The sequence below is a fragment of the Macrotis lagotis genome, chromosome 3 (assembly GCF_037893015.1).
Source record: "Macrotis lagotis isolate mMagLag1 chromosome 3, bilby.v1.9.chrom.fasta, whole genome shotgun sequence".
Taxonomy (NCBI): Eukaryota; Metazoa; Chordata; class Mammalia; order Peramelemorphia; family Peramelidae; genus Macrotis; species Macrotis lagotis.
In genome coordinates, this window is record NC_133660.1 from 19,008,723 (window position 1) to 19,024,317 (window position 15,595).

Here is a 15,595-nt window from a genome sequence, read left to right on the forward strand (position 1 = left end):
GTGTGGAGACTCCCTTCCCCAATGCAGGGCAGCAGTTGCTCCTCTGGTCTTCCCGAGACCTCAGAGAGGTCCCAGTGTGAGATGTCCTTGGGTCCTTACACCCTCCCCTCCCCAGAGAGCCATCCCCTGGAACGATAAACACAGAAGCTGGGCAGACACCATCCTCTTCTTCTGTTCTTGTATCTGGGGATTGTTGGGTTTAAAATTATTTCAGAAGTTCAAAAAAAAAAGGAAAATGCCCCCCTGACCCTGGGGCCATATGTAGATATTCCTGGGAGGCCTTGAAGAGGTATAAGAAAGGATGGACTCTATTGTCTAGTCAGATGTGGGCAGGGACCTAGACTTGTGGTGGCTCACCTCAAGCCTTCCCTGCCTCAGTTTCCTCCTCTGTCAAGAGAAGACCTGGCTGTCTGGAGTCTCATCTTCTGGACACCTGTGTGCAGCTGCCAGACAGTCTGTCACTAATCTGACATCATCTTTTCCTCTTTTCAGGGCTACGAAGGTTCCCTAATCAAGCTGACATCAAAGCAGGTAAGAGCCTCCCCCCCCGGTCTTTGGTCTGCTCTGAGGCTCCCCTAAAACACGGGTGGGTCCTTGCCGGGGATTAGGATGTACCGGTCACCAAAAAGAAGCTGGAGAATGAATTCCCTTCCCTCCCACCTCTCAGCCCTGCAACACTGAGCCCTCAGGTGGCAAGGTGCCCCAGAGATAGCAGAGGGCAGCCTCAGGAGCCCGAGGCCCTGGCTGGGAGTTCTGCCTCTAGGGTCAGCTGTGGGTGACTCTCAGACTCAGGAGGATCACTGCTGTCAAGTAATGCCTTCTTTGTAAACACCCCTCAGAGGGTCCTAGATCTTTAGCTGGGCGGGAGCTCAGAGTCCAGCAGAACTAAACCTCATTTTACAGGGGGAAGAAACTGAGATCTAGGGAGCCTGAGGGTCCCAGGAGCCCAGAGCTAGAGCTAAGAGGGTGCAGCCCCTCATTTTTCGCTCATGGTTGCCATCATGTATTTGGGAGTGATGATCAGTCATTCTCATAACTCATGAATCCTGGCATATGTTATCTATTCAAGAGGCTGCAGGCCCATTTAAAGGTGAGCCTCTGACCATATTGACATGACTTGTCCCCTGGACCCCTGGGCTCTTATCTCAACAACTGTGACCTGGACAAGTCACATCTCCTGTCTCTCCCTCAGTTTCTTCCTGGAGTGAAAAGAAAAGGCTGGCTTCTTTCCAACCAGTGTATGATCTAAGAGTCCATTCGCCATGTTTAGAGCCTCACCAGGTGGAGGCGGGGACCATGGGAGATGCCAGTCTGATTATTGGCTCTGAAACTTAAGAGCTTTGTGACCCTGGACAAGTCCCCAGTCTGTTCTTAGCTGCTGCTGACTCCTCCTTCCACCTGCCTCCTGGGGTCTTGAGTGGTTGCTTCTGCCCCCCTGCCCACTGTCCTTCCCTTGCCCTTCCACATCTTTGAGGCCTAGACCAGAGGCAGGGCAAGAGATAGTCTCATGGAGGGATAGAGGGCAGGACTCCTCAGGCCTCACAGCTGCTCCCCACTTATGGGAGGGCTGCTGAGTCACCCCTGCAAACCCCACCACTTGCAGTCAGGGCTTCTACGTTAACAATCACTAGAACAATTGTCTCAGAATCCCTGCTGTTTCCATATAGCAGGGAGAGCCCTGACCTACATGCCTAGTCCAGTCCTCTAATTTTCCCATCATCTGGGCTGCCTGTTGGACCCAAATGGGCTGCCCATCTTTGGACGTGGTCTAGTCTTTCTTTTGTTTACTTGCATTACTTTTTTGTAGGGGAGGGGGTCTACTTGGAGGAGAGGTGAGAGAGAATCATCAGGAAGGGGGGAAATGTATAAAATTAGTATTTTTAAAAAGTGGAATGAGAAACTTCTCCCAGGGAAGGAGCCATGTCTTGCCCAGTGACACCTTATGGGTGGGCAGTGCTTCCTCACCACCAACCCCACCTTCCCACTGGTCCCCTGTCCTGATCTTGCCCTTCTCTCTGCTCTTGTTCTCCCAGCCCGTCGGCTTTGTCAGTTTTGATAGTCGATCAGAAGCAGAAGCTGCTAAGAATGCTTTGAACGTAAGTACCTGATGGATGACATTTTTGGAGCTTTAAAGGGGACTGCACGTGATATGGTCGAGAGGAAAGGGAGAGCACAGATCACGAGGCCACATCATCTTCCTCCTGAGAATCAGGAGGGCCTTCCTGGGTTCTCATCTGCTCAGGCCTCTTTTGATCTAATAGGACTTGGAGTCTTTTTCCACCTGGACTAGTCTGTTGGGTGCCATTTTGATTTTTTTGCAATGTTCTCTGGCAAGCTCAAAAGGACCTTTGATTTCATTGAAGTCAGGGACCCTATGGCCTCAGCCAATGTATACTCTCCCCTAGCCTGAGTACAGGGCTTTTGTAAATATTTGGTCTTGAATAAATGTTGAGTGAATGGAATGGGCCTCATTGGGGCAGAGATGTAAAGGGAAAGACCCATGACCTGGCCAAGAATTTTTCTTCTCTTTTACGGAATTTTCTACCCCAGGCTCAAGATTTCTTCTAAACACAAAAGACAGGTTAAGAGAGGATGACACAAGCTTCTTGCCCACCCTTTGTTTTTAGAATTTGAGTTTCATCAATGTGGCATCCTTTTTTCCTTTGATGAAAGGAAGGAAGGAACTGAGGCCTGGACCTGGGCTATTAAGAAGGGCCCTATCCACCATACCATCTCAAGCCCTGAGATGGAGTGTGGGCCCCAGTGCTCATGAGTACTCCCTGGATGACTTAAGGCCCATCTGACCCTCTTGGAATCTAATCTGTAAAATTGAGAGGGTTGACCAGGATGATAGCTAAAGTCCTTCCCAAAGAAGTGAGTTTTTTGCCTTCACAGTAGTACATCCTTCTCTGCCTTTTGCAGCATAGTATACCAAACATAATTCAGCTCTTGCTGACTCTGAAGCCACTTATTTTGAACAGAAGACAAACCCAGGAATGGAATGACCTGGATTCCAAGTAGAACTCTGCAATCTCTCTGGACTTCTTCTGTTTCCTGGCCTCCCTTCCCCTCAACTCTCCTTCTGCTCTAATAACCCGAGGCCCTTTGCCTGTTCCACAAGGGGCCCTGCAGTGGAGGGCTGTCTGCGCCTATAAGCAGTGACCTCAGGTGGTTGTCTTCCCAGGACTAGTGTCTCCACATCTGTGAACACCTGTCTGGGGAGCCTCCTTAAGCAGGGGTCCGTGGCACCTCACTGGAAACAATGAACCAGCCCCAGCTTTCCTGGGTGCCCTCCTGGAATCAGAGGACAGCTATGAGGGAAGTTGATAAAACCACTGCCCATCTACCCCTTGTCCATGCACAGAGCCACCCACTGTTGTAGGGCAGGCCCCCAACACCTCTATCTCTCCAATACAGTGGTTGCTTCTCTGTTGGTTTTTCTGCCTCTCCAGACCCTTCTCTTCCCAGCTACCAGAAAGAGATTTCTAAAAGGCCATGAGAATCTAGGTTCTTCTGTTAGAATGTTAGTAGCTGGAGTGCAGGGACTTCCTCATAGTAGGTACTTAATCCATGTTGGTTGGTTGGCTAGCTGGTTGATTAACTAGTTGGTTGACTAGTTTGGTTGACTGGTTGATTGGTTGGCAGGTTGGTTGGTTAGCTAGGTGATTGACTGATTAGTTGGCTATCTGGTTGACTAGTTAAATGGCTGGTTGGTTGTCTGATTTGTTGGTTGGCTGTCTGATTAGTTGATTGGTTGGTTAGTTGATGCCATACTTTTAAACCTCAGGAAGGCACTCATTAGGAAGCTGAGAGGTCGCATTACATTGCTGCTGAGAGCCAGGAAAGCATGGGATCCTTGCTCTACAGTGTGACAGAACCTTTTGAGGTTATCTAAATCAATCCATAAACTTTTATTAAATACCTCCTGTGTATAAGATATTGTGCTAAGTGTTAGGGGATACATAAAAGAGGCAAAAGAGGATTCCTGTCCTCAAGGGGCTTATAATCAAAAGAGGGTGACAGTGTACAAACAAATCATCCAGCCTATGAGGATCATGGTCCAGAGTGGTTCTGTGGCTTGCCTGGCATCACACAGTAAGTGACAGATGAAGGATTTGAACTCAGGTCCATTGCCTCCAGGTGGATCTGTGGCTCTGGACTTCAGGGAGTGAGCCCTGAGCTGGGGCAGCAGGTGTGAGCCAGGTGATGGAAGAGGAGGAAATAGGAAGTACCATCACTTGAGGGGGTGGGGAGTCAGGGGGAGGAAGTGTCTGTGTGGCACAGAGGCCAGGGTGCCCTTCCATGGATCAGGAAGATCTAGTTTGAGTGCCACCTCTGGCCCCTAGTGGCTCTATGATCTCTCAACTTTGAGGCTCTGTATGCCAACCTGCATTGGTTGAATGTTTGTCTTCACCTGGGAGGGCTCTAGACTGGTCCAATCCCTCTCCAGGCCCCGGGGAATTCAAAGGCCAAACCAAATTATCCCTGTTCTCAAGAAGCTTGATGAGGGGAGAAAAGATGGTCATAGTTGAGTAAATTCAAAGGAAATAGGAGGTGATTTTGTAGGGGTCTGGGGAAGGGCACAGGAAAGACCTTGTGCTGGAAGGGGTTGCTTGAACAGCATGTTGGTGCCAAATTCCTGAGTGTTGGTTCATTCATAACAATCAGAGTTGTCCAAAGGTGCAGTCATGGGCATCAGTGCCTTTCTCATTCAGCCAAAGTGGGAGAAGGAGAAGTGTGTGTTGAGGGTGATGGTGGATGGACTTTCTTGTTGAGTTTGTGCCAAGGTTGCTTTTGGAGTCTCCTTTCCCTCAGAGCAGATGTGGCCTGGGACTGGCATTTGATTTCTTTTTCCTATGTAACAGTAATGGGGAGAGGGGATGGGAGACAACATTTATTAAGCTCCTGCTGTATGCAACACATTTTGCTAAGCACTGGATGAATATCATCTCTTGTGATCTCATGGACTACCCAGGAGGTAGGTGCTATTGAATGAGGTTTTCTAGAACCTTAGGTGGTGCAGTGGACATAGTGCTTGACTTGGAGTCAGAAAGACCTGAATTCATATCCTGCTTTGGATAGCTTCCTAGCTCAGGGATCTGGGCAAGTCACCTAACGTGTGCCACCTTTGGTTTTACCTCTAAAATATGATTATAGAAGTAGCTTATACATTAGAGTTATTGTGAAGAGCAGAGCAGCAACATGTAAAGTATTTTGCTGGCCAAAGTTGCCCACAAAAGCGATTAATTGTTGGGTTTCATTATCATATTCACCCACCATCCTCCTCCTCATATTCTCATTATTCTCAGTTTTTTTTCCCCACTCTTGGCACATGCCTGTTAAGCACACGTGTCCCAGTCCATTTGGCTTCCCCTAATCAGCATTAGCTTATGGACCTTCTAGGTATAGATGAGTCCCTGTGGATCTATTTTTATCCTATTCCAGGTGTCATTTTTTTCTCTTTTCTCCTTCATTAGATTGGAAGCCAATTTGAAGGCAGGGATCAGGCTATAGGCTATCGGAGCTGGAAAGGACCTTGAATAAGATTAGTTTTCTAACCCATCTCCTAGTGTACATGGGAAGAAATCGAAGCCAGAGGGTAGATGGACCAAGGGTTTGGTCAAGATCTAAGCAGAAATGAGATTTGATCCTGAATCTTTCAGTCCCAAAACATGATCCTTCCTTTATGGAACCACTTTTAGGCCAGTGGGCCTTGGTTAAAGCAAAGCTAATGGGTTTTTCTGTTGACCTGTCTCCTGGGGGAACAGTCAGTTCTGAGTTGCTGTTCCTCCACCTCTCCAAGCTCCTGGAGAATCCTCTTGGACTTGGGCCTTTGGCCCTTTTGATAGAAGCCAACACCTCCTTCCTCAGGGATGCAGCTGTCACTGACAGACAGCAGCCAACCTCCAGCACTGGAGCCAACGTTTCCCCTGGCCCCCTCCATTGGGCCCCTCATAGTCCGAGTGTGGTTTTTCATACCCCAGTGTGGGGTGATGCAAGAGATGTGTGAGGGATTTTCTCAGGTTTGGAGAGACAGGGGATGGAGGAGACAAGGAAGATTGGAAGAGGCAGCTTCAGTAGAGTGAGATCAGACGAGAGGAGGAGATGACTAGGAAAGAGGGAAGAGACAAAGAAACAGAGAAGAGGAGGCAGGATGTGGACAGAGAGAGAAAGGAGGGGAGTGAGAAGAACAAGTAATAGAGAAAAGTTGTAAAGAAGAATCTAATTTAGTTCTAGGAAAGTGTTGCTTTCCCCAAGGGTCTGCCCTACCTCCCTAGAGGTCTTTAGCAGAACTGGTAGAGCACCTGCTGAAGATGTTGGGAGGGAGTGCTCAATTATAGATCTTATCAAATATGACATCTGCAAGAGATTCCTATTTTGAGGTTCTGTGGTTCCGGATAGGAGAGATACCAAAAGTTTGAGGCATCAAAAAAGACCTTGGATACAAAGGCACACTGGAGCCAAGCCCTCAGGGTAGAGCTGGCATGAGCCAGGACCTTCCTCCCTCCGGTCATACCCTATTTCCCTGTTTGAATCTGCCTCTCCCAGCTCTAGCTTGGGTATAGAATTAAATTGGGAGGGACCTTAGAACAGATGGGGTCAGATCCAGGGGAGACTCAAATATGGAGGGTGGCAGAGCCAGGAGAAATTGGGGATGTTGAATGTCTAAGGAGGGATTGGAGGGGCCATAGGAAGCTGAAGGCAGATGAAGTGAAGGGATTTACCCAAAGTCATGCACATAAGGCTTGGAGAAGCTAGTAACTTGAGAAAATTGCTCAATGCTGACACCCACTCATGCCCATGACTCTTGTGACCACCCAACTGGACCTCCATATTTGTCAGATGGAGGGGCAGCCTCTGCCCAGCCTCTCCTTGATCCTGGAACATCACCTGTGAGGTAGGCAGGCAGGGTGCTAGAGGATCTGCTGCTGGTACTGGCTCTAGGTGGCTCAACAGAGACCTGGGGCTTCCCAGTGCCTCTATTTGGCCCCAGAAACCTGGGCTAGCTTTTGCAGCGCAGCTCTTCTAACCTTGGCAGGCTGAGTTCATCGATGGAGCCTGCCAGGTCCATACAGACCTTCTCACTGTTGTCTCTGTTCTCCCCAAGTTCCTCTTGGGGTCCAAGATTCTGAGGACTTGAGGACCAGTGAGGATGATTCCAGCTGTGACTTTTGGCAGAGGAGGCCTGCCAGATGAGATCATCCTCACATTCTGGGGTTTATCCCTTAAATCTGTTTGTAAATGCTGAGTTTCGACTTGAAAGTGAGTATGCAGTAAGTGGACGTCACTAACCCGATGCTTGAACCTGTGCCAGTAAACTCTCAGCTAGGCCATGGTCCCTGAGGCTCCGCTGTGGGGCCACCCTCAGTGAGGGGCCATGGCACAGGCAGTTGGATACTCAACTGCTTAACTTGGGGCAAGCGATGTGGCTTCTCTGGGCTTCAGTTTACCAGTCTTTAAAATGGGAGAGGTGGATTAGATGATGGTAGGTCCCTTTGGGCTCTCAACTCTGAATCTGTAAGTTGCAGAAAAAAATCTGGATTTCTTTCATTTTCAAAGTTATTATGTTATTATTATAAATAATTGTTTAGGGAGGTCTAGGATCTAAATTGTGTCCAGCCTGCTGCACTTGAAAGAATAGCGGATCTGGGACTTAAGGAACCTTCTTGTCCCCAGACTGGACCCCAATCTCCTGATCTAGAAAATGAAGGAAGGCCAAGACTCATATCTGCACTCTTGATGCTTATTTTCTAGATGACCTTGACCCAGTCACAACCCGGTCCTCATTTCCCTCATCTGAAAAATGAGGGATTTGGGCTAGAAGGCCTCTCAGTCATACCCATGATCCTATTTTCTAAGGGCGTGAAGATTCTTTAAATGGTGCTGCCTCTCCATGGACCCCATTGGTGGTCACTTCTCCCTAGATAGTGAAGCTGACAGATGGCCTTTTTCTCATAGAAGGTAGCATCTTCAGTTGCTTGTAAAGAATTTTTTCAGGGCTCAGAGATCAGAGAAGGGGCAGAGAAATATTCCCATCCATCCCGCGTGTGAGCTCTGGAACCTGGAAAATATGACTACAGGAAAGGAAACAGGGTGGAAATACTAAGAAGTAGCAGCCAGAAATGTCGACCTCCATCCTTCCCGAGGGGAAGGGCAGGAAGTAGCAGAGGCAGATACACACACATACACACACATATATTGTGCTTAGAAAGACTTTCAGGGAGAAGTCTTGTGTTAAAATATAAACTCTTCCAGCAACCAAGCAAAGCTTGAATTTGGGGTTTTGTGACTTTATTAGTGTGACTTAGCGTGACAAGGTCCCTGTAGGCTTAATTCCTGGGGTGTGTACATAAAAACAGTTTGCCTTAGTTTCCCAATCTATAAAATGGGCAGGTTCAAGCCCATCCTTAGATGGGCTCCAGAAATAAGGGCTCTTGTTAGATATATATTTTTAAGGTTCCTGCTTCAGAAATGAAAGACTATGCTTTGTATCTGGGCTCCCTAGATTGACTTTGATGGGGGGAAAACTATCCTTCCTAGCCAGTCAGTGGACATTTATGAAGCACCTACTGTATACCAAGGATTCACCTGAGGGCTGGGAATACCAAAGAAAGGCCAGAGTGGGCCCCTGCCTTCAAGGAGCTTACAGTCCAACAGGGGATGATGTGCAAACAGTGATATGGAAAGAAGATAGCCCTTAGGCTAATCTTAGGGAGAAGGCACTATCATTTAAGGGGCAGCAGGAAAAGCTACTTGGAGAAAGCCATAGAGAATAAGGTGGAAGAACATTGCAAAGGGAAGGAGGGTAAGGAAATACTTTGGATTTTTTAGTGGATCCTCCAGAGCTTAGGGAGCCTGTGGAGTTTATTGAGTAGGAAGGGGACATAACTGGAGTGGGCTTTGAGAAATCGCTGGTAGTTGAGAGGATGGATTGGAGTGGGGAAGACTTAAGGCAGGTGGACTCATGGGCAGCTACTGAAATAATCCAGGCACCAGATGAGGAAGGCTTATGGGGTGGGGGGTGGTAGTGTCAGAGGAGAGAAGGGAGCATATTCAGTAGAGGTTACAAAGGGAAAATCAACTGACCTTGGCGACAGAGAGAGTGTGTGTGTCTCCAGGCACTTGGATGATAAGATGGATGGTGATGCCTTCAAAAGTAACAAAGAAATTAAGATGAGAGGGAGGGGAGGCAAGGTAGCACAGTGGATGGAGCACCAGCCCTGGAGTCAGGAGGACCTGAGTCCACATTCAGCCACAGACACGTAATTACTTAACTGTGTGACCTTGGGCAAGTCATGTAACCACATTGCCTTGCAAAAACACCCAAAAAGATGATGAGAGGGTTTGTGGGAAAAGATTAGTGGTTTTGAACACTCCAAGTTTCAGAAGTCTCTGTGCCGTAAAGTTTCAACAAGCAATTGGAAATGTGAGATTGAAAGTCAATGGAAGGGGCAGCTAGGTGGCACAGTGGATAAAGCACCAGCCCTGGAGTCAGGAGTACCTGGGTTCAAATCCGGCCTTAGACACTTAATAATTACCTAGCCGTGTGGCCTTGGGCAAGCCACTTAACCCCATTTGCCTTGCAAAAACCTAAATAAAAAAAAAGTCAACAGGTTCAGTCTGGATGAGTAGATCTGAGAATCATTGGCATAGAAATGTTGATCCATGAGATCAACAAGTGAAATAGAATTGAGGGTAGAAAGAAGAGGACCAGACCATGAGACCATGGTAGGAGTGATGTGGATAAAGATCTGCCAGAGGAGACGGCTAAGGAGCTGTCAGATAACCAAAAGAAGAACCAGGATCGACTAGTTCAGCAGACCCTCAGGGGAGGAATGTCCAGGAAGGAGGGTGTTGAGCAGTGTCCAAGGCTGCAGAGTGGCCCTGAAGCCTGAGGATGCAGAAGTGACCCTTAGATTTATCAGTTAAGAGAGCTTTAGGAATTTGGGCCAAAGCACTTTGAGTGGGATGATTGGGTCAGAAGCCAGACTAGAGAGTTAGAAAGAGTGAACAGAGAGGAACTGGAGAGACCTTCCAAGATAGACTCTTTGAGTAGGCAATAAAGAGTCACAAAAGAGAGGAGACTTTGCCAGTAGTAGGATAAATGGATCAAATCAGGGTTTTTTGAGGATAGCAAAGACATAAGCATGTACGATAATAGCTGGCAGACTGGAGAGAGGTAAGATTGGGGATGACAGAGGGGTCCATGGGCTGGAGTAGATGGGATCCCCGTTACATTGAAAAAGGAGAGCTGTCAAGGAAAAGGGCCACTTCTTCATGGAAAATGGGGAAGTAAGAGAGAGTGGCAGAAGTAGTCTGGGCAATGTGAGAGAAGGATAACTCACAAGTGGCCCCAACTTTTTCAATGAGATATGAATCTAGCTGAGAGGCTGAGGGAAGGGGAGCCAGGGGAAGTTTGAGGAGGGATGGAGAAGTTTAGAAGAGCCTAGTGAGATGGTTTCTTTATAAGGGAGGTAGAGCAGGCTTGCTTTGCAGCAAAGAGAACCCTGCTGAGATTAAGTAAACTAAATTTGTAGTGGACATAGTGTCATTGGATGATTTTCTCCATCTTAATTCAGTATGAGTGAAGGAGAAAGGTGCTGGAAGTGTTGTTTATCACTTTTATTTATTAATATATCATCACCTTGTAACAAAAAAGACACACCCCCCCAAACTGAATAGACTAATGCATCAACCAGAGTTGTTGATGGGTGCCTTGTTCTGTAGCCACAATTCCCCTCACTTTTACTTTTGCAAGAATGGAAAGAGATGCCTGCCTTTCTCTGTTCTCTGGATCCAAGCTTAGTTATTGTGTCATTTGTGTCATTTTTTTTCTGTTCAAACCATTGTAAGCCTTTTGCATATTATTTTCTTGGTTCTGCTTATTTTCGTTTGCATTATTTGACATGTCTTCCCATTCTTCTCTATATTTTTCATCATTTCTTGCAACAAAGAAAAAAGAAAAGCTAGAAAATCATGGAATTTGATTGTTGGGTGGGCACACAGTTTGTTTCTTTGTCGCTGTAACAAAGCACCTTGGTCTTGGTTTCAGTCTTTATTGTAGAAGTGTACAATGTAGAGTCACAACCAGCTCCAGACTCTGATTAGCTGTGTGACTGGCCAAGTCTCTTCACTGCTGTTTGCCTTGAGGCTTTTTCTGTAAGATGGGGATCATATCTAACCTCTGCCTCCTAGGGTTATTGGGAGAATTAAATTGATGTAGATCATTTTGTGATCTTTTGAGCATTCTTTAAAAGAGAATATCACAATTGTATGAAATAGAAAAGTCTTTTGGTCAAATAAAATGAATTCAACTCAGATAAGAGGAAAGCATTGGAGGAGGGAATCTTTGCATCCATTCTCTCTGTTGGACTATTCCCTGAAAGATAAGTTGTCAGAGGTTATGAACAAACAGTTTACATAATCATTAATGACCTGAGGAAAATGCAGATCCAAACAATTTTGTGCTTTTACCTCATCACTAGTAAACTGGTCAAGAGAGGCGGTGGAAAAAAGGCTCATGATAAATTGCCTGTGGGTAGATCTGCGAATCAGACCTTTCCTTCAGAAAAGGACTTTGGACTCGGGCTTACAAGATGTCTTGGATGAGCACAGCCTTGAACTGAAGCTAGGCTCACACCCTAAGGAGGTCTGTGACTCAAAGAAAGGTCCCATGTAGACCAAAATATCAAAGTGTCTTAGGTAGAGAATTGGAAACAAAACTGATACCATAGAATAAAGAGTAGCTGAACAAGTTTCCATTCATAGATATAACAGAATGTTGCCGTCTAGGACACATGACCAAGAGGAAGATTTCAGAGAAATGTGGGACGATTTATTTGAACTGATACAGGTGAAGTAAGAAAAGCCAGGTTATACCCAGTGCAAACAAAACATGTCTGAACCTGTGAGATTGTAATGGCCATTCCTGGCCCCAGAGAAGAGATGAGAAAACACTTCCCAACCCTCCCCTTTTTTGTAGAGTGTACATGCATGATGTGATTGGGGGAGAGAATATAGTGTGGGTTGGCAGATTCAGTTCATTGGTGAGTTTTGCTGAACTGCCTTTTGTTTTTCTTGTTTCTTTGTTCCCAGGGATAGCTTGCCAGCTGGGGAGGGAGATATTTGGAAGTGAGGTAATAGGAAAATGAAGGATATCATTAAAAAATTAAATGAAAACTTTCCAGCCTCAGAATGCTTCGGAACATCACCTGGACAGCTCCCCACAAAGCCCTCTGTGAGTGAGAGTGGCTTGGGGCAGTCTCTGTGGACTCTCCTGAGTCCTCAACAAAATAAAAAGGACAATAACTGCCTCTTGTAGAACTGGTTAAGATTTCTAAAAGTGTTTTCCCAGAACAAAACTGAGCAAGATCCTGCAAATCTTGACACATTTCACTTGATCCACATGATCTCCCCAGATCCTCATGACTGCCATTTTGATGGAGGAAACCAAGAGTGGCAGAGATAAAGTGATTTGTCCAGGGTCACACACCTTTTTAAGTGCTGAGACTTGGTTCAGTGTAGATCTACTGGTGCCAGGCTCTCTATGCCAGCTCACCTCCCTGCCTCTCAGTGCCTACTGGGTGGCAGCCTTCTCTGGCTTGGCAAGTCTAGCTTGTCTTTGGCCTCCCCTTCTGGGTTTCTTGGGATGTTGGCACCAAGAGGATGGTGGTATTTGTCTCATGACGATCCTGATACACTATTTATAGCCAGGGACACAGGCCAAGGGAGAGGAAAGTGCCCTCCCAGTCAAGGTCAGCCCCCTCCTCATAAAGGGGTCCTGATGGGACTTGAACCTTGGGGCATTGCACTACAGTCTCTGGAGGCATGACATGTGAGGCCTACCGCAGGCCCCTGTAGTATGGAGTGTGCAGAGAATGTTGGACATTTGTGGGGCTTGTAAATGGGAGGTCCACAGTGCTTGCACACACATGCACACACGCCGCTGGGGGCTAGTGTGGTCCTTCACCCACTGATGTGAGAGAACAGCCCCTGGACCCTGTAGCCTGGGGGCCCCTCATGGCTCTCTCCCTGTTTTGGGGCTGAGATAATCCCTGTGGATTGGAATTCTGAGATGATGAAACTAAAGCTCTTTGTTTTTGATTTGAAATCAGAGCAACTAGGAACATTTTCTAGAAGTTAAAAAAAAAGTGGTCTTGAATATTTCAGCAAAACATCTGGTGATTATTGTCCTCGATGCTCCCCCTCTGACTGTAGCAGCCGGTTTCCTTCCCCGCCCGCCCAGGCAAGCAAGCAGGCTTTTCCTCCGGTTTTATCAGCACGTCCAGGGATCATTGCAGAACAGAAACTGATAGAACTAGGTCAAATGAAAATGACAGCACCAGGAGCACCCGAGGCCGGGTTTCCTGGGAGAGACCAGGAGCTGGTACAGAGGCCTGACAGACAGTGGGCATCCCAAACCACCCTCCTCTATACAGCATTGGGGCTTGGGCATCAGGGGTTTCCAAAGTTGCCATGATTAGGATTATGATTCGGGAGATGCCTGCTCTCCTTCCTCCCCACAGAGAGCAGTTCTAAAACAGACACTTATCCTTTGGAAGGTCATAACCAATGTAGACACAGCATCCATAGGATAGAAATTGAAGATGGAGCCAGGGGGAGCATGGGCATGAGTAAATAGTAAAAGCTTCCTGTGGTGGGCAAGATTTGGGCCAGGATGAGAGAAGCCAGGATGCAGAGATGAGGTGGTGATGGGGACAGGCAGGGAGAATGGCCAAGGGATCTCAAAGAGGCAGACTCTCAAGGAGACTGGAAAGTGGGAGGTTTTGGATGCTCTAAACAAATCATCATATAAATGTGAAGAGTGATGTTCCTAGACCAGGAGAATCCACATGCATGTGCAGAAAGAGAGGGGGACCAGTCTCATGTCAGCATTAGTATGAGGCACCCCCAGGGAGGTGCCACTGCACTTCTCTCCATGTTCCATTCCTAGAAAGTTGCTTTGAACCTTGAATCACAGACCCAAGCTCACATAGTGATGACTTAGCCATGAGACTTGTTGGCCCTCTGCCACACAACTTCCACAGGTAGACTGTGGTTAATAATGCATAGAGTTATGGTTTATTACTTTTATGAGGTGTCCGAGGTGGCATTTCAGAACAGAGCTCCTACCCCAACAGGCTCAGGCATCCAGGCCATAGTGTGGCCCTCAGGGCCATATAAAAGCTTAGCCATCAATTGTCATCTTGCCAATCCATTTTTGATATCCAGAAGATCTTACAAAACACCTTGGCTTGGGTGTGGCAAACAGCCAGGCCCACTATGGATTCCTGGAGAGAACAAAGGATCTGCTGTGAGAGGCAGGGAGCCTGTAGAGAGAGGGCCCTGAAGCTAAAGGCACATGTGAAGGGCTGGGATGAAGGCTGGCCGGGCAGATGTCTGAGAGGAGGGAGGCTACCCCTCGTGCTGCCTTCCAAGGTTAGGGTTAGTCAGAAGCTCCTGGGCTTCCCTGCATCAGCAGCCACGCCATTTGATTCTGTGTTTGAAATGCTACGGACCCCAGAAAGAAGGAAGAGTGGAAGGACGGATGGATTCCGAGACTGAGAACCTGGATATCGTGAACTGGGCCTCAGCGTCCCACTTTGTAAAATAGGATCTGTTAGAGTGCCAAACCTCTGAAACATAAGAACAGTGTGCAAGAGTGAGCAGAAAGTTACAAGAAGATGATGCACGTGGACACCATGTCCAGGACACTGGATGACACCACCATGGAGACGGCATGAATCGATGCTGGTCCAGAAGCAGAAGACATCATGGAGGCTGCGCAGAAGACTCTGGGAGGCTCCTGGAAATCAGATGTTATCTGCTCAATAACCTGGACATAAGGGACTTTGAACTGGGTTGTCTGAAATTTGTGGTAGAGGAGGGTGTGTGTGTGTGTGTGTGTTTGAGAGAGAGAGGGAGAGAGCCAGAGAGAGAATGAGAATGATGGGGGGAGAGAGAGAGAGAGAGAAACAGACAGAGAGACACACAGAGAGAGTGAGACACACAGAGAGAGTGAGGGCCCTCTCCTTGAACAGGGGAGCCCAGCTGCCCAGGTACCACTGTGGCCTGCAGCCCAGATGCGTTGGAAGCTTTGAGCTTCCCTCCATTTGTGGGCCAGCAGAAAAATTCCTCTTTCAGACTCATTTTGCCTTCACCTACAGATTACTCTGGGAAAATCTCTGAGATTGTTCCATCTGGTTCTTCAGAGTGGGTGGAGGGGTCCTTCCCAGTCCCCTACAAGCACCTAGAGTGGCTCACCTCGATGAGGGAGGGGATAGCCTTTGTTCAGCCCCACAGAACATTTTTCCCCCCTCAAATGTAAAGAACCCCCAAGAACTTGAATGAAAGCAGAAGACCCATAAAGACTCCTGATAGCCCAGAAAAAAGCAAGTCACTCCCTCCAAAGCCCAGCCACCTTCAGACTCACGGATACCCACCCCCCATCTCCAGTAGCAGAAATAACCCAGGTTAACAGAGAAGCCATCAAGGCAACCAGATGACTGGACAGAAGCACAGACTTGGAGTAAAGAAGACCCCACCTCCGGCAGAGACCCTGGGGATGTCCCCTCTCTCATTTCACCAGTTAAAT

General features: G+C 47.5%; 1 protein-coding gene across 5 annotated transcripts in view; it reads left to right on the top strand.

Annotated features, from left to right (window-relative positions):
* RBPMS (RNA binding protein, mRNA processing factor) overlaps positions 1–15,595 on the top strand; it is a 141,884-nt gene that overhangs the window by 72,057 nt on the left and 54,232 nt on the right. For all 5 annotated transcript variants that reach the window (XM_074228252.1, XM_074228250.1, XM_074228254.1 and 2 more), the window contains 2 exons: positions 493–531; positions 2,034–2,096. In XM_074228252.1, coding sequence (XP_074084353.1) covers positions 493–531; positions 2,034–2,096 — 102 coding nt within the window. The remainder of the gene's footprint in view (positions 1–492; positions 532–2,033; positions 2,097–15,595) is intronic.